The sequence below is a fragment of the Parus major genome, chromosome 3 (genome assembly GCF_001522545.3).
Source record: "Parus major isolate Abel chromosome 3, Parus_major1.1, whole genome shotgun sequence".
NCBI lineage: Eukaryota > Metazoa > Chordata > Aves > Passeriformes > Paridae > Parus > Parus major.
This window is the reverse complement of record NC_031770.1, coordinates 74,290,794-74,318,475: the sequence shown is the minus strand read 5'-3', so window position 1 is coordinate 74,318,475 and position 27,682 is coordinate 74,290,794. Positions and strand designations below refer to the sequence as shown.

The window sequence follows — 27,682 nt, the reverse complement described above, 5'->3', positions numbered from 1 at the left end:
ACATATCAGAGATCATGAAAATCCCACAAAATGTTTTCCCTCCTCCTTCAGCAATGTAATTTCACTAATTTTCCTGTATTGCTCATAGTTTTTCCTTCTTGAATTACCATGTTTAACAACATTCAAATCTCTTGCATTGTAGAGCTGGAAGACAGCAAAAATACCTGTTCCTGCCATTTAGACAATGTACACTCTCACTCTGTTACATTAACTCTAAACACAATTTTGCTGCTTTGAGAGATAAACAGGTATGACAGCATTGAAACAGAAAACCCATACTAACCAGGTCATAAACTTGTGCTATCAATGTAAATGTAATTGAAAAATAAAAGCCTTACTACAAAGACACACTAAAACACTCTGCTTTATAGTGGAACTCCTTTAGATCAGAAAAATCTATACCATCATCAGTAAAACTGACAAGGAAGGGAAGGCATGGACATCAATAACATCACCATTGCCAGGTGCCTTTATATGTAACCCACAGTCTAAGCTGACAGCTTTTTTGTGTTTTTTTAATTAAATTCCTGAATTCAAAATCGTTCCTTTTAAACTCCTAAAATTTAAATAATGACAACAATTTTACCAATAGCTGTCAATGAACAGAGCTAACTTAAATTAGTTCTTTATTGAAGATATTTAAAAAATATCTGGGATGTGAACACTTTGTTGCCCTCAGGAAGCAAGCAGACCCTGGACACCCATATAGGACAAGGCATTTCCTTCATACACATGTACAGTGTAGATACACAGAAGTAGACAAAATTGCTATTTTTGCTCCTCTGGTAGAAGAGCAATGGAGAGGTCTGCATGCTTTGGGGCATTGAAAGATGGAAGCAAGAGAACCCCAAACCCTAGCTCTAGTCGTTGTTTGTTGTACATAAATCCCTCTGTTCTCAGTCACAGCCTCAAAAAGCTGATTCTGCAGCATTCTTACAAGCCTCAGAGCAACTGGGGATCTGTCTCCAAAGCCCAAGACTAACTCTTAACTCTCCTTGTCTCACAATAAATGTTTATTTAGCTGATTGAAAAAAAAAAAAAAAAAACCATAAAAGTATCTGAGTTTGGTTTGCTATCATCAAGGAAAATCTTTGTCTTTCTGCTTTCCAGGAGAATATCAACACAGTCTGACATTAATCAGAAAGGTAGTCTGGCATTTTAGGGAGAGAAGCTGATGCCTAATAGATGAGAACAGCAAGTAAACCCTTGAGACAGCAGTCACTACAGAGACAAAGAGGTAATGAAAAAATCAATGTGAAGTAGTATCAGAGGGAAAGGGGATTAACTTACACCCCCAGCAAACTCTCCTGACTGCCTCTTATACGGGGTAATAGCTGAAAGAGAGTAGATTTAGAAAAGATATAAGAAGAAATTCTTCCCTGTGAGGGTGGTGAAGCACTGGAATGGGTTTCCCAAAGAAGCTGTGGTTCCTCCATCCCTGGAAGAGTTCAAGGCCAAGTTGAATGGGGCTCTGACTAGCCTGGTCTAGTGGAAGGTGTCCTTCCCGCCCATAGCAGTGGGGTTGGAACAGGATAGTATTTATGGTTCCTTCCAAACTAAGCCACTGTATGATTCTGTGACTGCTTATGGTTTTGATCTAATACTTCAATTGTAAAACAAGTTCAGGATTCTTTTTCTCCCTGTAATTACTATGTAGACTAAACCCTAACCTTAACTATGGTTCATTTGCTATCTGTGTGCTGGTTTACCCTACTCTTCTATCCTGACAAATGCCTGACATCATGATTTCAGTAGTGTAGAGCACACCTAGCCTTATATGAGCTCCAAGCAGAAACAACGTTACAACAACACAGTATAAATTGCAGGCCCAAAAAATCATCACTATTTCAGATAGTTTTTCATGCATATCATCAGGTTTGGATAACTTGTAACAGCCTCAAGTAACAACTATAGTCACCCTTTACCCTGGAACAATGTTAACATGAACACTCTTCTTCTAAACCATATGTTAGCCTAAATCTCAGGTCATGGTATTTTTGTTGCTTTCTCTTTCATTCCTCTGTTTTCTCCTTCTAACTCTCCTGCTAACTGAGCAGGTAATTTTGATCAATTGTTAGAAAACCAGAAAACCTGTGACTGTACATGTAGCTATACCAAAATAAATTGTCCTCCTAGAGCTTACATAGTCTTTCATTGAAATTCACCAATATAACAAATAAAAGCAATAATAATACACCTTCAATACAGAACAAAATATTCAAATGAACAAACTATATAGTAAATTTTGTAAAGTGCACAAAAATATTAATGGAAATATTAAAAAAAAGGTTTTTAATGTCACCATGAAAACTTCTGAAATATCATTAAATTAGATAGAAATAATCTAATGAGACTTTTTGGCTCTAATATATTGGCAGACAGCAGCAATAGTTTTCAAAAAAATTACACCAACTAAATACACCGTCTCTTAGCAGCATTAAAAAAGTCCCTACAATTAGATAAAATTGCAGGCCTAATAAGCATAAACCTGACAAGATGTTCCAAATATAGTTTTCATTAAAATAATGGATTTTCATGGAATCCTAGAGGTAACATTTGTTATTCTGTTTCCATTGTATTCTGGTAGTAAACCCAACTATAGCCACACATTCCCTCCATCTTCCCAAAATTGCACAGAGTAATGAAAATTTAATCAAGTTATAAGATATGGCCACACTGAAAAAGCCATATGAAACAAAACAAAAATCAACCTAAAGCCTAAAAACTAATGACCCCAGCAAACAACAATCACTGTCAAACAGCTGCAGCTTCAAACTACCGACCGATGCTCCCCACAGACGTAGATGGCACTGGGCCGGATGCGCCGCCTTGTATGGCCAGGGAGCTGTGGCAAGAACTTGAAGAATCTGGGCATCAAGTCTAAGCATGCATCATGAAACTTCTTAATCCTCCAGTAGTAAATCAGTGGGTTCAGTGCAGACTTGAGGTAGCAGAGCCAAAGGAGCCAAGTGCTTATCTCAAAAAAGTTGTGCTTGTAGTAGAAGTGGCTGTTGAACGTGGCAATAAGGCTGTAAGTGGTGAATGGTGCCCAACAGACTATGAAGACAAGGAACAAAATCAAGATGGTTGTGAAGGCACGAGTTTTAAAGCTCATATCAATATTCATCTGAAAAGGTCTCTGTAAGCTCATGAGACCAAGTTTGCTGGCCTGACTGAGACATATGCTATCAGGGTGGCTATGGATACGAACGGCGTTGTGGCGGACAGTGTTGAGTATGCCCATAAAAGAATACAGCATTACTAGGAATGGAATAAAAAAAGAAATTAGCAAGATAACTATCACGTAGGCTTGGTAACCTGGGCTTGTAGAGTAGCCAAAAACACACTGAGGTGCTCTCGAGGGTATCTGCAGATTAGGATTCCCTACTGATAACGGAAAAGCGACAATAAATGATGCTGCCCAGGAAATCACAATAAGAATCTTTGCACGGTAGGGGTTCAGTTTATCTTGCCTCTGAACTATGATGAGAAATCGGTCAATACTAATAATAAGAAGAATGGCTACCCCCTCTATGACAAAAAGCCAGAAGAACATGGCAGAAACTCTGCAAAATATATCCCCAAAAATCCACTGAGTGGTAATGATTGTTATCAAAGCAAATGGCATATTCAGCACTGCCAGCAGCAGGTCTGCAAAAGCCAGGCTTGCTAAGAGGATATTAATTGCAGATCGCATAGCTGCCTTCTGGTAGACCATCAGGCAGACAACAAAGTTTCCGAGGAAAGAAACCAATAGGATAAATATCATAGCAGCAGAAAGGATGATTTGGAGTGGCAAACTCAAGCTCCTGAAAACTTCTTGTGATGGCAGGATAGCTGTGGTGTTTACCAGGAAAGTACTTCTCTCAGTGGTGAGCACAGCACCTGAACCATATCTCAATGGCTGTGTTGTGCCACTATGAAGCAAGAACTGGGGAGTGGTAAAATTCGTATAGGCATTTTCATAAACAATGAAAGTAGCATTTGAGGTCCCAGAGTGGGCCAGCGTCAACATTGCGGAGAAAACCATTGCTTCAGGAAAAATGAAAGCAGAACCAAAGGTCTTCAAGGCATTTCATCTTGTTCAGGTAGTATTTTGAACTGGTCATTTAACAATCAAAATTCAAGGTTCGAAAGAATCAAAGTTCTCAAGTTCATGTCAGTATTTCCATCTGAAAAAGAAGAAATGTAAATACACAAATTAAAACTCTCTGAAACCAGTGGAAACCTAATGATTACTCAGCTTTCCTTAATGAGAATAGTATCCTTAATAAATGTTCACACTTCAGGTTGACACAATTTACTTAAGCACTAGACACAAGTCTTGTAATATTTGGCCTTTCTCTCATAGGTCCTACTCCTGATATTGTAAAATACTCTCAACTCACCACACTTTTTTTCTTCCATAACCAAGGCTGGAGAACTTTTGTGCTTGAAAACAAACTTTACTGATTAAGAGTGAATAAATCAAAGAAGTATTTTTAGTTACATCTTGTTGTTTTTAAACTAATTTTGTTCTTTTGTTTTGAAATTGCCTACAGGTGGAAATTTTAATAACATTTCTAAATAGCTCAAATAGTATCAGTATATATATTTGCCTATTTGTCAAATTCCCTATTTGGTAAGTACTGAAAGTCTATTTATCCAAGTTATTGCATATAATACAGAATTCTTGGTTCCATGTCAGTCATCCAAGTCAGACATGTCAGGAAAAACATGCAAAACATTCTAACCTGTTATTATGATATAACTTGTCCACAGGATAAAATCATTTCTCAATTTGTTTCATTTAGGGACTCACTCACATTAAGGTGCAGGAAACCATCACTTCTTTGGTCACTATAACCCTTCCCCTGGCAGTAAGCTTTCCTGCTTCTACTGGTTTGGGCAGGATTTGCATTAATTCATCTTGGTATCCCCATATAATTTAACCATGTGTGCTCTCTTTTCCCTTGTAAATCTAATCCTTAGACATCATGCTGAACTCCATCCCTTGTCATCATAGTGATAGAATGGTTTGGGCTGGAAGGGCCTGTAAAGATCTTCTAGTTCTGACCCCCTTGCTCTAGCTGTGACACTTTCCACTGGACCAGGTTGCTCATAGCCCCATCCAACCTGGCCTTGAACACTTCCAGGAATAGGACATCCACATCATCTGTGGGCAACCTGTACCAGTGCCTCACCAGACTCACCGTAAAGAATTTCTTACTAATATCTAGTGAATCTCTCATCCTTCAGCTTAAGACCATTGCCCTGACCTTGTAGAAAGTCCCTCTGCAGCCCTCCTGCAGTCCCCCTATAGGAACTGACACAATTAAACATTTCCTTTTATAGTTTACAAGCATTGTCTTGTTGCACTATCACTACTAGTATTGCATTGTTACATATATTTGTATGCACCAATTCTTAACAAATAAAATGCAAAGGAGTAGAGTGCTCTCTCACCTTTTCAGTGCTAGCTCCTCCCCTTTATCTTGGACTATTAAATTAAGCATTCTCAGAGCACACTGGCATCAGATCACGCTGGAAACAAGCATGCCCTTTTCAAAAAACAATCACTACAGCCAGAAGCATAAAGTGTGCTTCACCTCATTCATTCTGGATGACTGCAACAGTCCCTTCTGGCTGTTTTTGTGTTTATCATTAGAAAAGGGATAAAGGCATCTTCAGAGGGCAATCTCTTCCATCTCCACACACAATGACAAGTTTGTGCTACTAACACAAGCAGCTTATGGTAGCACAAACCCTGCCCACAGTATTTATGCAGGTTCTGTTTAGTATTAAAGTCAGGCAAAAATAAAAGGAGGAAGGAATGTTTTTCATGAATTTACACAAGGACCACATGCTTTGTGTAGGATAAAAATTTTACCCTTTGCTGGATAATACTTCATCAACAAAGAAATTAACTGTAAGACAACGAAGTCTGATCTATGCCCCAACTTTGGACTTCTAGCAATCTGAAAGCAAGCCTGCTCAGGCTGCTGTCAAGAATTCACCAAATAATATCAGCACTATGACCTACTCCTTTCATTCTGCGAGCTCTATGACTAGATGACTTCCAGTGCCAGACTACCATCAGCATTTTTATTTCAGATAAATAATTAACCTCTCTGTATCCTTTAATTTTCAATGGTATTACAAAAAGATATTATAATACAATATTTATAATATAATATAACAATTATAAAAAAATTATAATATCCTAATTTAATTGACCTTTGTGGTGGGCTGATCCTGGCTGGATATCATGTGCCCACAAGAGCTGCTCTTTCACTCCCCTCCTCAACTGGCCAGGGGAGAAGCAGTATTACAGAAGGCTTGTATGTTGAAGTAAGAACAGGGAGAGATCACTCACCTGTTACTATGACAGTCAAAACCTCAACTTGGGGAAATGAGATTAAATTATTACCAATTAAATCACAGTAGGGTAATGAGGAAATAGAGCTAAATCTTAAAATCACCTTCACCCCACCCCCTCCCTTCTTCCTGAGTTTAACATTCTGACTAATTATCTCCATCTCCTCCCTACCACCAACACAGAGGAACAGGGGTAGCAGTCAGTTCACCACATGTCATCTCTGCTGCTCCCTCCTCATCAGGGGGAAGACTCAAACTCTTCTCCTCCTCCACTGTGGATTCCTCCCATGGGAGACAGTCCTCCATGAATTTCTCCAATACAAGTCCTTCCCACAGGCTGCAGTTTTTCTTGAAAACTCATGTGTGGGTCCCTTCCACTGATACTGGCTCTAGTGGCCATAGAGGAAGCTTCTAGAAGCTTCTCACAGAAGACACCTCTGTAGCCCCCCTACTACAAAAACCTTGTCACACAAACCCAATAGAGTCTCATAAAAAATCCACTTTCTAGAGGTCTTAGTGCTTGAATGAAAGTTATAATTTTCCATTTTGTCCTATTATATTTCAAAGATTGTAATACTCAGCAAAAGTATATAAAGCTATATGTACATTCACATTTTGCAAAAATGACCAATTCCATTAATTTTTTTCTTTCCCTCCATTCTTTCTCTTTAAATTTATATTTTTATACTAACTCCTTTAGAGAAAATCTCAATGTTAATTAGAGGCTAAAGCATATATACTAGCCAAAGCTCCTTTCTTTGAGCTATATAAACTTTTCCTCTAGTAGTCTTCTTTAACATTTTTTAGAATAAAATATGTAACCAACAGGAAAAACATTAACAGAATTTTCCAGAATAAATAAGAAATATTTTAGCAATGAACAAGAAAATCTCACCCGAAGTTCCACTCAGGTTTATGACTCCACAAGCTGAGAACACGATGAAGGAAAGGAAGCTGAAGCATTCTGCAGGGACTGCAAAAGAACATAAATTCAACAAATAATTCTGGTTTTAAAATATTGGAGCAAGAAAAATTAGATCCCATGGGTAGTGTCTTTTAGAGCTGTGTAACCAGTAAGTCAGCAAAGGTAATTTCTGCATTTCTGACTGGCTTTGTATAGGTCTTTCCACCAAGGCTCTAAAAGAAACTAATCTGCCATTAGATAAAATGTAAAACCCTCATACAGACAATAATCAGTTTCAAATAGGAAAAAAAAAACAGGAGAGGTTAGTTCTGCAGAGAAAAGAGGTCACCAGAATGATCCTACAAATAAAATCTTTACTGGGGTTCAGGGTCTTTAATATATAGAGGAGAAGAGGGAAATGCAAAACCATGACATGTGCTGCTGATGAAAATGAATTGTTTTTCAGGTCAATTTAATAAAAACAAAGGTCAACTACAAAAAGGTACAGAGGGATCTCTTGAGAGTTAGTGGCAAGCTAACAGTCTACCCCGTAAAATTCAGTGCTAAAGCAATGCCTGTACTGAAAAAAGTTATCTGCACAGTGATAGATACTAAACCAATAATTACCATCCAGAAGAAAAACAGATCTTCAAATTTTCATAGTCTGTTCCATGAAAACATCAGCCATGTATTCAGAATTGTTAGCAAAGGAACTGAGAAGAAAACCTGGAGCTAGGTATATACACTGTATATTTAGATAAACTACCTGCTACAATACACATCTGGCATCTCTTCAGTACTATGTTCAGTTCTGCACCACTTGATCTCTTAAAAAGCAACTGAAAAAAGGTATCATACAAGTCTACCAACTTTTTAGTGGTACAGGGAAAGTGAAGCAGTTATGAGTGACTGCTGTATCTCATACAAAGACTAGGAACAGTCAGAGAAATCACAAAACACTTCTGGAGATCATCTTCTCCAGCCTCTCTGCTCAAGCAGGGCCACCTAAGTAGAGGGCTACAGTAGATAAAAATTGTCTTCTGATGCTCAGAGGGAATTTTCTGTTTCAGTTTCTGCCCACTGAAAAGATCTTGGCTCTGTCCTCCTCAAGTATTTATAAGATTGGTAAGATCCCCCTGAGCCTTCTCTGCTTCAGGCTGAACAGTCCTGCCTCTCTCAGCCTTTCCTCACAGAAGGGATGCTCCAGCATTCATCTTTGCAACTCTTCACTCCATTCTCTTCATTATGTCCATGTCTCTCTCAAACTGAGGCGCTCACATTTGGAAATTGTTTCACAAATAGTTATGAAAACACTTGCCACAGGATGTTGTGGATGTCATAGAGCTTCTGTGAATTCTGCCAGCATTCGGGACATATTTCATATCATTATACAGATGTCTGTGTAGAAAGAGGTGAATCACCCATCTCTCTCTGCTGACTCCAAAGGATACATGGCCTTCTGATTTGAATACAGGCACCTGAGCACGTACATGCAGTTGCTTGACTAGCTTTAAATATACATAACAGAATTTGCTCACCCAAGTTTACATCCTTTATGCCACTCAACCTTACACTCTGAAGTATGAAGTTCAGCAGAGGCTTAGATGATAACATGTATCGTAAAAGCTTTGAAGAGGAAAAAGTCAAAAAACAGAGAAATAATTGCTAATGTTTCATAGTAAACAATCATAGCTTCAGAAAATACTGCTATATCCTCAATTTTCCTTCTTAACAGAAGGAACCAGACAAGGCAAGAAGGTGTAAAAGTGTTCTGCATCCTTAACTGAGTTGAAGAGATTGTGCTACCCTGCATTTCTCAAGTCAGTAGCAACCAGTATAAAGCAAAGGACAAAGGACTCACAAGTGTCTATAGTTTATTCCTAACAAACCCAGAAAAAGAAAGAAAAATAATCCTACATATGTTCTCTCACCATCCCAGCTCTCTATGCAAATAGCTACATCCCCTTTTGTGCTTTGTCCCCCCTGTGTGAAGTTGACGTGTTTCTCTGTGCAGCATTAAAAGAGGAGGAGAATGACCTCATCCAAGCTGCTGCCTGGGCCCAGCTTAGTGCTTGAAGTGGAAAGCAAGCAGCAGCCATTTGGCTGTTGCATAAGCCATCAGCCATATCTTTTCAAGAAGGATGAGAGAGTGGGCAGTGATCAGCTGTTGCAAAGAAGACATCTAACCCAGTAAGAGGACTGCAGGCTTTGGATCCCGTGTTGCTCCTGTGTTCCTTGCTTCCTGATGGCTTCCAGCAGCACTCTTCTCTGTGCTTTGTTTATCACTCTGAGTATGAAATATCAGTGTGTAGTGCAAATGGAATCTGAATGCTCAGATACTGGTTTGAATATACACTTACCTAAACTGCAGGCAGTGCTCTTTCCTGGCTATCATCTGTGACATGCCCCCCGCCCAGGGAGGCAAAGATTTAGTTTCAGATAGGCATTGTTGAAGTGAGAGGCATGGCTTTAAAGCCCAGGAAGAGTGGATTCCATCCCCCTGCCTCGGGGGATGGGTCCTGTGAGTCCGGGAAGAGTTGCCCCACCCTGGACCTTCATGGGGTGGCAGCCCAGGGAGTTCTGATTGGGTTTGAGCCCCTGGGGTTTCTCCCTTGCTGCGTTCCTATTAGACCCTGACCTTAAATACCACCCTGGTTCTGTCCCACAAAACCATCCCCCTGCCTCTGTTCGGGGCTCTCTCTCTCTGGATCTAAGCTGGGTTGCTTCTTGTATTGAATAAATGTTTTCCTGAGCAGATGCCCATCTCCTTGAATCCCATGTCAGTTACTGGTAGCTGTAGCCTGCCTGGACATCATCCTTCATGCAACAATCATCCTTCAGGGAAGTGATTGACCAATTCAGCCAATAAACTCAAGAGGTTCCCTTCTTTTGCCACCACATATACATTTTTCTCCTTTTTTTTTCCTCTCTACTTAAAGGCCTTCCTCCATGAGCATGCACATGATTATTAAACATGTGCCTCTGCCCTTCTCCCTACCCTTCCAACTTCTCCAAAATTATGTAAAGACAGAACTAAAAGATGAAAGAAACCAAGAAGATAATTTCACAACAACAGCATTTCAGTCCTCACTCACTCCTTGAGAAAGGCAGATCCTGTAATTTCAAAGCTCCAGTCCTTGTGGAATGGTAATCACACAGCTTGCAAAAAGACAACCATGCCTTGATAATTTAAATGCGTAAGTCTGCTGATGGTCAGGTACTCAGGCAAGAGGCAGATAGGTACCTTTTTGTCACAGCATTTTCACTTTTGGAACATGTATTCTCACAGATTCTTTTCAGATGCAAAAAAGCTTCATACAATCACTTTTTTCAATGTCAGTGCTGAAATTTACTGTGTATGCACATTTTCTCTCAAGCAAGGTTCTCACTCATATACAACTTTCTTTTTATGGAACATAATAGACACAATTATTTCAATGAAGTACATACTTAAAGCTAAATAACACACAAATTCCATTCATCAAATATAATTATTGCTAGAACTATGGTGCCTGTTTTTAACAGCTTTAGAAGCTAAAAGGTTCCTGTTCAAAATTTGGATAGCATGCTCAACTGGAAATATAAGATTATATGTTATATGCAAAGCTGACATCAGTCAAAGCCAGGAACTCCAAAAAAGACAGAAGAGGGAAAATAACAGTGCCATAATAACAGTAAAGTTTAATGCAGATCAGAACACACTATGAACAGCTGCCAAAATGTTCAGTGACTTAATAAATCTGTCTGCTAAAAGCAAGCAGATATTGGCAACACTGACCAGCACCAAAATTTCATCCAGCACACAAAAATAATTTTTATTCAGAAATCTGAAGATAGCACTGCCTGGTAGAGTGATTCTATTTTTTTGGGATATTTTAAGTGGTCTCTGAAGCTTCTTCATACTTTATAGCTACAATCAGTGGTTTTACTCTACAGGCAAACTTTGGTTAAAAATTATTTTTCACAACATAAAAAAAATAAAAAGCAAAATATTCTTAGGGGAAAAACAATAAAAAGAAGCATGAAGGACATGGGCTTATTTTGTTTTCAAAGGAATTTATGTGCCAGATGAAAATACTCAAGTATATGCTGACACCACATTATCATACAAAGCAGCCCAGGACATACACCCCTCTAAATATGAATCAAGCATTGCTCCCTATGTAATTAAGCACAGGCAGGAACATGTTACAATGGAATCCTTTCTGCTAACACCAGTGAAAAGAATGAGTCACAGCACAAAGCAGCAGGGACAATGTTCTTACTCACCTAAAAGGAACCAGCAGTTTTCAGTTTTAATACCTATTTACCTATAACCTAAATTGAAACTAATCAACTACACTGCATGAGTAGATGACCCATAAAACTATTCACAAGAGACATTACTTTAATTTAGGAAATTGTTCTTCTTTCCACTCTATAAACACTGCTGTGGCAATTTTCATAGGAAAGTGCTGTGGGAAACAGTCACCTCTGCTTTGGGTCATTTGGTACAATTAATTGCCCTCTTGATGATATTTCCTTATGACCTTAATTCAGAGAGCCATTAACTGTCAAGAAACGTCAGTCCTGGTAATCATTATCACTACTGTAAACCATAAATATTCAAAATGTTAGAAATAATTATATTTTCTTAGCTCTTGGGAAAAATTATGTTCTCAATTTGCAGATCATGTGAAAGGATTTGGGCAGTTCTAGGTTCATTCCTAGCTCTGTCATATTTACCCTGACTTTTAACCTTCCCACTAGTTCAATGGTCACATTAACTATAATCACGATGAAGAGCTGAGTGAGAATTGTAGTACCTTGAACAACAGCAAACATTGAACATTGTAGAAAACATACTATTTTAATTCATAGTCTTTACCTAGTTATTAACATGCAACTAACAAGTTGAAAGCTTCCTAAAAGATTGGATTCCTAAATTTTAAGCATATCTTTGAATTACACATGCAATCACTATATGTCAGTTTAGCAAGAAAAAAATCCCAACACACAAAACCCAAAGCGTACCAATCCAGACAGGTTCCCATGACGAACAGGAATCATAAGTCATCTTGTGCTGTTTTGTTCAGCTAATTACTATTCTCTTCCCAAATAACCTGCCAAAAAAATAAGTGATATATTTACATTCAAGACAGGACAAAAGCAGAATAGCAAAATTTTCCCTGTAATAAAACTTTATTTTTACTGGGAGAAGTAGAATATGCTGTGTATCCTGACAGAAGGCAGAGTGGATGCCCCCTTTTCAGAAAGGACTAAGGCATCAAAATTTCATCAAACCAAGAGATCCTCAGCCATGTCACCTATGGATCATAAGAATCTCACCATTTCATACTAGTGTCTGTCAGGGCTGGAATAACACGTGGTTTCAGGTCTCATTCAGCTATCCTTGTTTCACTTGTAAACAAGCACACAGCAGCCATCTGCCGTAAGTCTTACTGGATCTATTAAAATTAATTCTTACCCTTCATCCTGATATTTATATCCCTAAAGACATTCAAAACAATGACATTTAAATCTACTCTGAGCATCATAAAGAAGATAAATAATTTCTCCCCAAACAGTAAAGATAACAGCATTGGAAAAACAAAGGACAAGAAAACAGGTCTAGAGAGGAAGAATAAATCATTAAAGTTTCAATGCAGGATCTCAGCACTTCCTTTACATGTGCTTGCACCAATCAATCATCATTACACTACTAATATACCTCAAATAGCTAAATCATTTCTGCAACCTGGGCCTAACATAGCTAAAAAGCTGCATATTCTACCATGAGTTCACAACACCATCAGTTATCATCAGGTATCATCAGTTCTTAACTGAGAAACCAAATTTTCAAGGTAGCTTCCCCTTATACTCTTAGAAGGAAGGCATACAATTTCAGTGAGCCTTGAAAATTGAGTTTATGTCACACTAATAGTTTTAAGTGACCTAATTAATTTATAAATATTGTTTTTGTGTATATATATATATATGTATCAATCAGGAGGACATATATATGAGACACTTTACATGCATGTTTTTAAAAGGCTACATAACTTTTAATTTCTGCATGAATAAGCTTTAGGAACATTTCTAAGTCACCTCCACACTGGAACAAAAGGTACCAGGATCCTTCAGGAACAGTCTTCTAAATCAATGATGCACACAGGGGATGAAGGGCAAACCAACCAATGAGTTTACAATGGCCTTCAGCAAGGGAAGCAGTAACAACAAGCTGTGCTCTAAGACCACCCATAATGTACTGACCCCTCCAATCATTCAGTGCTGAGTTTCTATACCTGCAGCCAACTCAACACGGACTTCAAACACTCCAAACATAAGGCTTGATTTGCCGGACTGGAGTCTGCTGAGACATCTGCCTTTTGCACAACACATTATCTAGCCACAAGGGAAGCCGGTGTCTGAAAGGTTTTTCTGATAATCTATTAATACAATTTGTTTTCCATGAGCACAAAAATTTGGTCTTTGCATTTATTCCACAGAACAAAGAGGGAAGGAAAACAGTTCTCAGACATATCTATGTATAAAAGAAATAAAAAGTAGCCACTGGATTATTGTAGACTTTCTCAATTTGGTTTGGTCCCTCTTTAGTGAGGTAATATAAACAGGTAATCTTCCCTCTTCTGCTTTCTCAAGTGTCAAAGAAGTGAATAGGTTTGCAAGGAGGTAGAAAACTACCAGGAGCCTGGACAAGATTAAATACCTCAATAACTTGTAAAATTTTCCCACCAGACAAGCGCATCCTCTGACACAAGAGCCATTTCCAATCTCTACTTACATGATCATAGAAAATATTTCCAACTCTCACTAACATAAGAGTATCTTTAAAATCATAAGCATCTGAAAGAAACATCACAATGAACTAGGAAATTCCTTCACTTCAAGAGTCCAAGAATGAAAAAAACAGAAGTACTTTTTCAGAATAAATCTGGAAAATTTTATTAAATTGGAGTACCTTGCAGAGCTTGCTGGGCAAGATTGCATTGGGTAGTTTTCTGTTGACAGTTAGGGGTTAACTCTGTTTCATAATGAAATTCCATTTTTTCTACTCCATTATAAATGATTAGTCAGACTTTTTTCTAAGATCAGAAGGGAAAAGCTTTGTAACCCTTCATGAAATTTGAGTGCAAGGACTCCTGACCCTGCAAAGAGCTCTACTTTTGGAATTACAACCTTGATGATATCAGTATTTACACCTAGCAGAGTTACTTAAAGGGCAGTCCTGACTTTTTCCTCTTTCATTCACTCATTCCTGAGCCCAGCTCCCCAGTCCCAAAGCAAAAGGAATAAACTGGACTAAAGCAGACCCTGGCCAGCAAATTTAAAAGCTTCACATTTCTGGCCTGAAGCTGGGAGATGCTGGGCAACACAGATCAAGGCTTAAGACATTGATTTAGCTTCCACATACTAAGAAGTATTTTAATTAAAGGCAGTTGGTCCTGTGCCACAAGCAAGAATGGTGCAAAAACTTACTGAAGATCATAGAAAAATTTGTATCTTACTTTGATTCCCCAAACCAGTAGCTGTCGCTTCCAAAGAACTGAAATAGTGGAACTAAAATCACAAAGATCTTAAACATAATTAAAGGCATTTCCCACAAGTATTCAGAGTACATTAAAGACTTAGCAGGAGCCTAGAGAAGATCAGAAATATTATGGAATTGCTTTTCAAATGAGTTGTAGCTTTGTTATGTACTTTACTGACAATTCTCTACATCTCCTCATGCCTGGTCTCTAGCCATATTTTATCAAGTTTTCCTAATATTTTCTTGGGATATAAAGACAATCCACAGGCAACAATAAAGTGAAATACCAAAAGCTTGCTTCACAAGAGTCTGTCCATCAGAAGATAACAAGCAAGCAAAAAAGTCTGCTTCAAGTCAGAAAGCTTTAAGACAGTTGTCCTAAGGCTATTTTGGCATTTCAACTACAAAAACTTCTCCACTGTATTCTCTGAATGAAACACTGAGCTCTGAGAAATTTTCCACCTTCATATACATTAAGGTAAAGATCTAAAGGCTCCTTGCATTACATCATTCTTACTTCCTCTGTAGAGCCCACATACAACATACACTATTGCATTGCCTTCTGCTAATAACAGGGGAAGATGAATTTTTTGTCAGTACTCTGAACAACAGCTGTTAGCACACTGTCTTCTTTTGTGAAGGCTTATAAAATTCAGCTTATAAAAATAGTAATGCCAGCAGTGGCACTCTACACTGGTGGAATTTAAGCTGTCTCCCACAGAAATATACCTGTTTCTTGAAACAAAATTTATTTTAACAAAAATTCATCTCTCTATAAAAAGATGTAGGGATGTTAATGAAAAAGTGATTAGAATGACCAGATGTGTACACTCTTCACACAATGTGCTGCCCACAAGTCCCTGGGATTTGATTTAGCTCCCAGAGCAAAGTGATCAGCCCTACTTCTGCTTTTCCCTCAGGATTCAGGTTATGCTAGAGCCAAATTCTGTGCCTGCCCAGGAGTCTTGCTGCTGCAATACAGGTGTTACAGATCTCACTTCTTGGCATTTATTCACATGGAAGAGGTGCTGGTAGGAAGTTAAATGAGGTGACTACCTTTCACAGCATCCTGCTCTGAGAGTGCTCAAAGGCTGCAATGACAATATTTATCTGAGAACTAAGCAAAGATTTATTTTATATGCCTATTTATATTATAACCTTTCTTCTCATACATATACACACTTCCATTTATTTCCAATACTTATTATCATCTCTATTCAACCAAAAACAAACCTAAAATGCTTAATACAAAATAACCATCAGTTATAAGGTTCCTTTGATTTTTTTTTCCCCCAGATTTACCCTATACTTTGCTTTTAGTCTAAATTAGTCTATTAAAGATAAGCTACATGTTACAATAGTAATTTATTTTTCCTAATACAGAAACAGGGAATAAACAAACTATCAAATTATTGATAGTTACCTGTGTCATCTAATTAATTTGATACCTTTAGAATTATTTTTGGGTCATGTCAGACAACTGGAATAAAACTTTAAAGACAGCAACTATTACGGTGAGATGACGTATTATAGACATTCAGACCCTATGCAATACAGGCACTAACAACTTCTGTACAGATCCAACAGGCAGGGCTTGTAGTATGCATCCCAAAGAGGGAAAAAAAATAAAAATCAATTAACATTTGCAAGCCAAAAACATTTAAATGAGCTAGTCTGATGATTTTAAAAGTACACTTTTCTTTCATGTAATACTAGAGATCAGTACTTCAATTTTTTGGGTTTTTTTTAATTATAAAAATGCAAAGGAAACAAATATGTGCATCAACTGAAGAATTCAAATCCTTTTTAGGAATCATTTTTTAAAGTACCTTATTATTACTTCTTACAAATAAATTAACAGTTAATTGAAGGGATTTTGTACTGCTCATTAGTTCTGTGCTACTTTGGACCTTTTAAGCAAACAGAAGACCAAATCAAATGCCTTCCATAGATAGTTACAGCAGTTTTGAGTTCACAACCTGCAAAATTAAGAAAGGTTTCTTTCTATGGAAAAGCTCCTTCAGTAATAAGTTAGGGATTTTCACACTATTTTTAAAAAGTAGAGAAATTAAAAAATAAAAATCTGAAAAAGAACAAACCAACCAACCAAAAAAATCCACTGAAAAATAAAAACATCCCTCAAACCTACAAAGAAAAGTATTGCCTTACCAGAAAGGTGTAATTCATTATTTCCTGTTGTCTTCCACTTTGGTAGCTAAAGATACATTTCCCTACTCAACCAAAGGCTGTTTAAGTATACTCAGCTAATGAATTTTGCAGTGTTTCTTCAGTTACGGAGATTATTCAGTCTCTACTTAGATATGAAATTGAACCTGAGAAAATACTGTATGGAATTTATCATCCTGCACCCAGAATAACTCTAAATAGTGTAAGTGTAACATAAAACTTCTAATTCAATTACAACTACTCGCAATAGCTGAAAAATTCAGACCAAGAGACTCATATCAACCTTCTAATACAATGAAACACACCAAAGTTAGAAACAACTCAAAGTTATGGGCATGATTTATAGGAAAACAAGTGCAATGACATCTGCCATGAGATCAGAAAATTAAACCCTTGTCTCTATACTCTCCGTAAATCTCTTTATAGACCACAATGATACTACTGAAATTAACATTATTCAGCATAAGACATCAAAAACCAACACACAAAATCAGAAGAGATGCTTCTCCTGTATTTTCAGCTCAGGAGGAAAACAGAAAAAATCTTTATCAACAACTTTCTCATGGGTCCTACTGCTCCTTCCACCATACAATCAGCACACAGAGTGACTTACAGGAAAGATTCAAGGCATCAGGAGCACCCAGCCACTAGGACAATTAAACTTCCTCAGTTCCAAAGCCCCTCAGCAAAGGAGTGATTATAGAGGAAAAGCTATGTTTTGACAGTCATGGAGGGAAAAATTATAATTTTTTATAATGCCTTAATGCCATCTTCACAAAGACCTCTGTTGTCTACTTGGCAGAAAAGACCAGAAACAGTTTTCTCAAATGTATTTACTCTAAATAATAGTTGAAACACTGCATGTTGAGAAGGTTTAACACTGCTGGAACAATGACACATTGTCCAGAACATGTTTTACTGGAAATAGTTTAATCTCAATTTACAACACATAGAATGGAAATTCTACCAACCACCTGTACATACTTGAAAACCTTCCTTAGCCTTCCACTTCATATTTAGCTTACAAACTATCTTTGCTTGGCAAGTTCTTACCATTTTCAGTCTTACCAAGAGCTCTTCAAACCTTTAGGTTACAGAAGTAGCTAAGGCAAGTTTCTGAAGCTCCACACACTGAACCATCACCCATCCTCCTCCCAGACCACCTAATCACCAGGAGAGATTGCTATCTATCCTGCAGGTTCAACTTAAGTCTTTATCACTATTAGCTGCATGATTAGATAGAATGGCTCAGGTATGATGCTTTCCCTTTTCCTTTTTTTAAGGAAAAAAAACCCAAAAACACCACCTCTGCTCTATCAGTCATTAACCCTGGTCTGGAAACCTGATACATTTTCAGCAAAAGGACTAGAAAAGAAGAGCCAGGTATCTTCTTGGGCAGAGCAAGTATCAAAACCACAATTCAATTCCCTTGCTCTGAGCAACTTCATGTACATATTATCAAATAGCTATAATATAGATGTTTGTACACAAAGTTCAAAACCTGTAACTTCATCAGGTCTGTAGAAGCTCTGTTCTTTCTCAAGTACTCTGAAGCAACTCAGCTCACTTCCTCATATCAGTTTTCAGTCAGACCACACTGCTGCCAGGTCTTTATACACTGTTAGATATCTACCAGTCAGTAGTTTGAAGGACGATTTTAGAACCTGTTTCACTGTACAGCTTCTGTCCATTTTCTAATTTCCATAGCCATTTTTTGTTCAGTGACCCAGGTAGTTTTGAGTGGGAAGTTAAGGTACCTTTTGTAAATACTAATAAAGCATTGAAAGTTAACGAACCATAAAATACAGGAAATTAACTTCTCATCACATCATCTAGCTGCCCACCTAAATGAGTTTAAAATACCAGCTTCAAGCAGTCTGATATTCTAGGGACACCCAGTTGCCACTTCATTTATAGTCTGTTTCCTTAGCAACACTATAATCCATCTGTCTGCAGAAAGCTAAATTCTCAAACCATATCCTCCTGTACACCGGAAATAGGCTCAAAACCATTTATATTTTAAACAGCCATCGTGATTACTGAGCATATAAATGAATCTGAAAAGGCAATAGTGTCCTTAAAACACACATGCAAATTCTCACTGCTCTAGTTTGAAAAGCTGGTTCCCATACTGAGAGTATCTTCCACCAAGAGTTTCAGAAATGAAAATGTTTCATCTTTGTTTCACCATGTCCAGCTGAAGAGGCTTTCAGAACTGCACCTGGTCAATCAGTTCTCTTAAGACTTTTCAAAGAGAAGTAATTTGTAAGACCTAGGATGTAATGCCATTAATGGCAGCCAAAAAAGCCCTGATGACAGGTGATCACACTACAAAGTAGAGCGACTTGTCTTAAAAGTACTTACCCTTCAACTTTTTGCATCTAAAACTATAAACATCATCTATACAAACAAAACTAAAAATCTAGTCCACAACTTTAAACATTAGTGTAAAAGTAACAGGTTCAAAATATTCAGGAAATCCAAGTGAAGAATTGGAGGGTAACTAGCAATTTCCCAAAACTGGATAACATCAGACTTCTATAACCAGAATGAATGGATACAACTTAAAATCAAAGAATGTATCTTAAAAATACACCATTTTGCATGAATTTGGCAACTTCAATTTTGCAAAGGATATTCTACACATCTAGTTATGTAGAATAGAACCAGCTCTGCCTATATCTCAAAGACTCATCAACAGCAAGCCAGTCTTTAATCCACAGACTACCTCTGGCGTGCAGTGAACCATTTCAGTTCCGTAAAACTTTGCGTGACTCGGCTGTACAGTGGTGGCACGCAAGTCCATATTGCCTGACCTGCTGATAGCAATGAAGAGAGATTTGTGCAGGCTAAGCATTGAACCCAATAGGCCTTTTGGCAATGTCTGCCAAAACTGGCAAGTGCTCATCAATATGAAGCCCCAACCTCAGACCTTATGGAAGTCTGTTTCCATACCAGGATCTGGTTTTACACATATCATCCCCCTCCTCCTTTTCTTCCTACTAGGGCTGAGACTGATCTCACCTAATTTCAACACAGCTTTGAGGTAAGCACAGAAGCTTACTCAGCAGTCAGACAGAACACGCATTTCTGGAAAGTGAATTCACCTAAATCATGTCACGTACCTATTTATTTCTCTTGTTTTGTAACAGTAGTGAAGTATGAACACCTCTGGGTACCTATAGTGGTCTGCACACGTCTGCCTGAAAATCTGACTCATGCTTCCATGTAAGAGCAACATAATACTTAACAGCTACATCCTGCAATTCTGTAGTTTCAGCAAGCTACAGAAATTGCCCTGTCAACAGCTGACACCAGCCTCCCAAAAGAGTGATTCACCAGGGCCCCCCTTCCTGGAGTTAAGATGCTGGGATCCTCAGGGTGCTCTGGAGCTTGCAAGGATCCCACGAACACTGTAACAGAATTAAGACAACCCATCTTTCTCATCATTTCAGAAGTGTGAAATCTTGCAGGACCACAAAAGCGATTGATTAGTCTCTGACCCAATGCCTAATCACACTCATTTATACTGGCATCAAGAAACAAAGAATCTGATTATTTAATTCAAATAGCTACATATCCACGAGGAGAGACAGACTTCGCAAACAGTGCAAAAAAACCAGAAAGAATATTACAGGGCTATTTTATTTTCAGCCTTGCTGATAATAGCTTGAAGTATATCACCATATTGGCAGTGTACCATGAAGATGCTTTCACAAGTCTATCATTTGTGGCAGCCTTGAAAACACACACTTAATCCAGTTCATTTGGATCTAACAGTTTAACAGTGTAAGTGCTATTACCTGAGATTTCATGCTTTGATTTGATATCTCCAGAAAAGATGAATGCATTTGGAAATTGCCTTCTTATCAAAATGAAGGGAATGGGGAGGGAAAACACTCCTAACTTCAGTCAGCAAATGTACTCAACCCCATCCCTATTGGCATAATAAATGCAATGGCAATTTCTGATGGTAGATGCAGATGCCCTAGTATAGGTAATGCATAGTACAACTTCTCCCTGTTATAAATTCTCTCAATATACCTTTATGAGTCATTATTAAATATTGCCAAATTCCTTTTAAATGTCACTTCCTTATCACAAGTGACACACTTGGAACTAGAGCAGACATGCTGAATGAATTCAGTCATGTAAAGGATAGAATTAGCTTTTCTCAGCTCTACCAACTCACAACCCTTCAAACCAGAAATAAGGCATGTGGTGGGAGGCCTCACTGCAATTCAGCTGATCTTGCTTCAAAAATAAAAAGGTAGTTCCTTTCCAGGCCACATGATTTTCCCAGAGTACTCAAACATATGAAGGTCTGGGGTACTAGTGGGCATGTGTGCATTGTTAAGAGAATGAAAGTACAAATATAGCACACACATTTCTTCTAAGTTTCATAACGTGTCTTTGGCTAGATGTGGGAAGTTTAGATTTTTGTTCGAAGATTTACCTTGGTTCTTAAAGCCATTTTGGTAATAGGATGAAGCACAGGAAATCTCAATATGAACTTTAAATCATTATCTGCACTTTGGAATTTATATATGCAAAAGCATTTGCATATACAGTTAGTTGTCAAAATATATGTATATTCTGTTCAATACTTTTAAATACACTCACAAGTCCCATGTAAGATTCAAGAAAATGGTCTAGAGAAAATTCAGAAGTGACAACTGACAGAAGAGTCAAAATCAAGCAATAAAAGGCTTGTTGAAGTATTATTTACTGAAAATAAGGACTTAAGATTTATAATGTGTTTTCAAATTACATTTCAAGTCTTTGACAAAAAAAGTCATCTCTATTTTTCACAGGGTATCAGTCTCTTTCTATCATTATAGAAAATGAACCTTGTACAATCCTTTGAAAGGGATTATTTTACGAATTACACTACTGATGTGGAAAACTAGCAGCAATAACCACTTCTAAGTAGTATCAGGTTTTGAAGTTCCAAGACAGCTTTAGAAAGACAGGATTATTATTTCACGATTTGCATTAGAAATACACACTTTTTTCTCTGCTTTGTTGCATGGTTTTTCTCTTGTGCTCACAGCAATCAAAACTGAACACCTCTTGTTTGTGAAATTTTCTGCCCTCACCCCATCACTTTTTTGCCTTTTTAAAAGGGAGGATAACTTGCACAAGACAGTAGGGTAATGAAGACAATTTAACTTTTCCTGAAGAACCGAGATACAGACATGAACATCAGCACAAAAGAAATACACACTGAAGTTAATTATTAAGCATTCAAATAGGCTGCAAATAAGACATGCGATCATATACTGAACAATGACAAGAAAATAAAGGACTGGAAAGGTGCTCACTAAGGATTGACCTTGCCTAAATGTAGCTGTCCTGAAAGCTGGATAGAAATGCTAAGATACATTGAGACTGTAATGATACAAAGCAGAGAGACACTGAGCAAATAATACAGCCATAGGCAGAATAAAACTACTTTCTGAACAGGCTTATTTTTCTCCCCACTGACAGTGCCTGGAAGGTGAGCTGAGACTACCTCAATGTGAATGTAGTACTCTGCACATCATTTCTAACAGAGCCCTCAAAAGTAGCCTGTAGTCAGTGGGTTCAAATTTCCCATGCAGGGGGTCCATACACCTAACAAGGTGGGGAAAAAAAATTACAGGATGACATAGCTGGCTTTCATAAGCCCAGCTTGAGGACTTAGATTTACCTCCCAAACCATCAGCATCTATTCACCACACACAATGAGGCAGTCACCTGATGGAAAATACAATGAATGATCATGTGTGAGAAAGGAGAAAATTCAAACATCTGTCTCAAAAAGAAAGGCTAGCAAAAGACTTTTATTTTGCCCCCATAAACAAAAAAGTAATCCAACTGATTTGTCCAGCCTGCTACTGAATAAGGTGTGCAACCATGGCTGGAAAAGAATTGGTTTTTATGTACTTGGCAAAAGTTATCTATATTTTTAACAGAAAGTCCTATTAAGCATTAGAAAAATATTAGAGAAATATCTTCTGCTTTTAAGAGCACAAGAACCTCATTCTTCTTGGAGGAAGGAATTCTTCCTTTCTTCAGGAAAGGACCAGGAAAATTGACACAAGCTACAGAATGGTAATTTGAAATAGGCTTTAGGGAAAAAAAATTCATAGTGACAATGGTCAAACACTGGAACAGGTTACTCACACATACTGTGTAATTTCCATCCTTTGTGATATTAAAAACTCAAGTGGACATGACCCTGAGCAACCTCATCTAACTTTCAACCTGACTCAGCTCTGAGCAGAGCAGTGGCCTACATGACCTCCGGAGGTCTCTTCCAATCTCAGTTATTCTGTCATTCTGTGTCCCAGCCTCAGTTCACCCAGGTTAGAACAGCAATTATTTCTTCACTACAGCCTGAAAAATGCAAGCATTTGATCTGAAAGCCAGTTTCCCCTTCGCTTTTTAGACCTGATCTGGTTGGCCAGTTGACCCATGCAACCATAGGGCTGCACACTAGATTAGGACAAAGTAGTCACACTGGCCAAATGAAGTGACTAACAACTACAAATTATTTATTAAATCAACCAAGAAAAGGATTTGGCAGGAAAATGTAGAAAACAGCAGGAAGAAACAGGTAAGTAAAATATTGCAGGGAAAACAACAGTAAAGTCACCAGACAGCATCACCCTGCAGCAAACAGAGCGAGAACTGTGCATCAACGCTTCAAGTCAGTTATGTTGTGCTACATAAAAAATAGGAGGTAATGGGGGTTATTTCATAACCAATGTATAAAGGTGCTATTTCTATTGTCAAATCACCGATGGATCATGACCTACTATTACATTTTAGGCAGTTACAGCCTAAGCTGGCATTTAGAGGTTTTCACTCGGCTAACGACATCAGAAATGATCAAAAATATCCCAGAAAAAAATACACCTTTTGCTTCTATTTCTTTTAGGCGTAAAAAAAAATCACTGAGAAAATTACACACCCAAAAACCGTATTAAAAAAAATAAGGTTTGAAAGTCAAGCTCTGAAGACTTGAAAAGTAGCAGTTAAACCCTGTGACTTCAATTAAACCCTTTGACATAGGCTTTAACTATATGACTAAATACTACTTATCCACACAGAATCCATCTTCTTTCAGAAGGTGCATTGCTTACCAAGATGAACAAGTGTTCAAAACCTTGCTTTCTCCACAATTATTGTACGTCACCATGTCACATTTAATCAACATGATTCAAGCCTTGCTTTAGGAACTACAAGGAGGAGAAAATCCAGGAGAGATGCAAAAGTCGTAACCAGTCACTAATTTTGGTTGTCTTATTCAAGATGCAAAGCATTCTGGAAAAAAAATTGGGTCTTAGATATAAGGCACAGTTCCCACAGGCCACATCATCATTACTTCAAAGCTTTAAATTTCCAAACTCTTCTGCGCATATGTGGTCTCAATAATATTCTTTTAAACACAGCTTGTGTATAATAAACATCTAGATTGAGGTAAATTAGGTTACAGTTATGCAAGAGATTTCTTAAAGTGCCATTCAAACCAAAGGGACTCCTCAGATACCTCCAACACATGTTTAAGTGTAAATCCACCTTACCAAACTAGACTTTTGGTCTGGTAAAACCGAATTTGCTTTTACACAGGCCAAGCTGCCTGTTTGGGAAAGCACTTTAGAGCATTAACCCGGTCCCATCATATACTTCAGATTTACACAAGTGTCTAGGTATTATCCTCAGCTGGAAATGAGATGGTTAAACAACTTGCCTATTCAAGTTCAATCTGTGCTACTAGCTAGGTTAGCAAAATAAAAATTGCCAGCAAATTACAGAGATAAAAAGTACACCATTCTATTAAAGTATTTTATATGTCTATGAGAGGCAGCGCAACCTGACAATTTTCTACCTGAAACTCTACTTCTGGATACAAGTAGGATTTCTTAGATGATAGTTATACCTCCTCTTGCCTCACCTTATTTTTAACAACTAAATCTGACATCCTTTGAAGCATTAAAAAAAACAACAAAACAACTTGCTCTGTCCAACTTGCTACTTGTAACAAAATAATTATGGAAGTCCACCTGACTGCAGGCCATGGACCTTCACATCTAGCCATCAGGACTGCTTAAGGACATGCACTGCCCTTGGGAGCACATTCCCAGACAACCAGAACAAGTCACATAAGCCTCTTCCTGGTGCTCTTCAGCTCTCCCTTATGGGCAAGAGAGAAAACCACCAAACCTTCACCTACTCCCTCTTCACCTACATGCACAAGCAGAGAAAAGGGAAGAAAGCAGCCCTGGCAGTTCTAAGCAGATGACTATGAAAAGCAGCATTTTATAGTGCCAGAGATCTTAAAAGCAGGGAAATTAGATCACTACAATTGAGTACAGAGTTAAGGGAGGCTACCTGCAGATAGACTACGTTAAAGATAGACCATGTCCACACCAGTAAACCAAGCAATGCCAGGAATCATTCCCTGGAAATGGAATTCACTGTCACACAGACTGCTGAGCTGCCACACACCAGCACAGCATCCTTGTAACATAAGCCAGCTACAGGTCTCCCATGCAAATTTCCTGTTCTGGAAGGCAAGAGAGTTAAACAGCATTGACAAGGGCTAACCCACAGCACTTAGCTTCAGGACCAGAAAATGGTCTTGGGTGCATTTCACCAACTACAGAGAAGAGATCACAGCCTCTCCAAGCTTTATCTCTTATTATGCCTAGAGGAATAAAAGTGGCAAATGCAATGATGAAGCACACAAGCAATGCCTGATCAGCAGCACCTGACAAAAGTCACCTACGCATTGTAGCACACAAGAAGAAAATTAGAAACTCATAGAGTTCATCATGCCTTCTTTCTGTTTCCTCTGAGTAGGCAGACACTGCATATGAACTACTAATTTCCTGAGTCTCATTTATTTTCTCACTTGAAAAAAAAGAAAGTTTTATACATTTAGGATACATTCTTACAGGACGGCTACTCTCTAATAAAAAAGAAAGGTAGAACAGCTAAGAGAGCATACTTTAGAGTGCTGATCTTTTGGCAGTGGATATTTCAAAGGGAAGTTATTTAGAAATTATTCTTCTTCTAATTACTAGTCATTACCAAATTTACTTCTGTAGACCAAGAATGTAATACTAGTGGGTCTATATTATTATGCTGGAGCTACAGCAACATAGGCAAATACATTTTCACAATAGATAACTGCGCAAAAAGAACAAAAAACCCCATATCTGACAACTGAAAATACACAGCTATTCTGTGTAACTAGTGGTTAAACAAATCTCTTTGACATTTCTTTATATTTTCAGTTAACTTGAAATGGTCTATTTAAAACTGCCCTTTTCATAATCTGATGTCTCTGACGCCTTTGCTCTAATGTTAGAACGTGCAATATGTCCCAGTGAAAATGCAATATGCAAAACCCATTTGCCACTGCTTAAGCATTCATTATCCATTTCAGTAAGGACAAACAATTTTGTTTAACAACCTTCTTGGGCACGGATCTCACTTTTCCACTTTGCCTAGCTCTGATCATTAAAAATTCCTATGTTATCTGTATCTTTCTGCAAATGAACTGTTTCCTTGGAAAAATGTTTTTGTTCATTTACAAGAAAAACTTTATCATATGCATTGTTATATATATATACACATATACATACACTAGGCTGCAGTGTATCATTTGACTTTTACAAAACAAGCTTGGAAAACCATGCGGCACACGCAAACAAAAATTACATACTCTTTAAAGTAGATTAAAAACAATCAAAACCAAGCGAGATATTCCTATTTATTTTTTCCAGGAGCGGCACGCACACACGGCACCTACACCGACAGGTTCGAGAGTTGATCAGAAGCAGCAGCAGCCTGACGAGCAGGTGACAGCGAGCAGAGAGCTCCCCCGTGCCTCTCTAAGCAGCGTCCCGGGAGCCGGTGGGAGCCAGGCCAGCTCCCGGGACGGAACCCCGGCCGGAAGCGCGGCCCCCGCCCGCCGCCCCCGCGCCCGGCCCCACCGCTGCCGGAGGAGGACGAAGCCCCCACAGGCGGCTCCACGGGCGCCGAGACGCGGCCGAGCGCGCCCACCCGGCTCCGGCAGCGCTCCCGCCCCCACTGCCAGCCGACGGTTCCGGCGGCCCCGCCGGGAGAAGAGGCGCCCGGCTCCCGGTGCCCACGCAGCCTCCTCGGGGCGCCGATCCCCAAGCAGTCCTGGACCACGGGCACGGATGCCCGGGGCTAGAACGCCTTCCCGACGGTGAGACCGCAGCCGGGGGAAGCGGCGCAGCCGTGGGTCCCCAGGGCAACTCTCTCCCCGCTCCCGCCGCCCGTCCCGCCGCCCCTCGGCCGGGCAGAGCAGCAGCCGGTCCCAACTGCCGTGGCCGCGGCGCGACACCGCCGCTCGCCTCGCCTCACCTCACGGTGTGGCCGGAGCCCTGCGGAGCCCGGCGCAGCACAAGCCCGGCCTGAGCCCATCCCTCCGGGAAGTTTCCTGCCATCACAGCGGTCGGGGAAAACAAAAGCTTCAGAACCGGGAGAGGGAGGAGGAAGGGCAGCGCAAGCAGAGAAGTGAGGGGCATTGCTCGCTCGCCGCGCCGCTGCCCTCGGATGCCGACTCCCGCGGAGGGCAGCCCGCTCAGTGCCGCCTCCCCATTTGCTTCGGCGGCGGCTCTGCTGCCCGAGCAGCGCCGCGGAACCGGCGGACCGAAACCAGGCAGGGGAGCCAGCGCCTC

General features: G+C 39.1%; 1 protein-coding gene across 3 annotated transcripts; it reads right to left on the bottom strand.

Moving 5' to 3' along the window:
* Positions 1-1,076: 1,076 nt before the first annotated feature.
* GPR63 (G protein-coupled receptor 63) lies at positions 1,077-27,682 on the bottom strand. 3 transcript variants are annotated; one of them, XM_015623050.3, is made up of 4 exons: positions 27,366-27,682; positions 12,275-12,363; positions 7,253-7,330; positions 1,077-4,172 (listed from the first exon to the last, which is right to left on the bottom strand). In XM_015623050.3, exon 4 carries the CDS (start codon positions 4,028-4,030, stop codon positions 2,771-2,773), a length of 1,260 nt encoding a protein of 419 aa, XP_015478536.1. In that variant the 5' UTR covers positions 4,031-4,172; positions 7,253-7,330; positions 12,275-12,363; positions 27,366-27,682; the 3' UTR covers positions 1,077-2,770. The 3 variants fall into 3 exon arrangements, with proteins under 3 accessions (XP_015478536.1, XP_018861724.1, XP_015478537.1); XM_019006179.2 differs by lacking the exon at positions 12,275-12,363; XM_015623051.3 differs by lacking the exon at positions 27,366-27,682 and having other exon boundaries at positions 12,275-16,851.

Bases quoted from the DNA above. Each gene is read 5' to 3' on its own strand.
- GPR63 (XM_015623050.3), bottom strand. From the start codon at position 4,030: ATGGTTTTCTCCGCAATGTTGACGCTGGCCCACTCTGGGACCTCAAAT.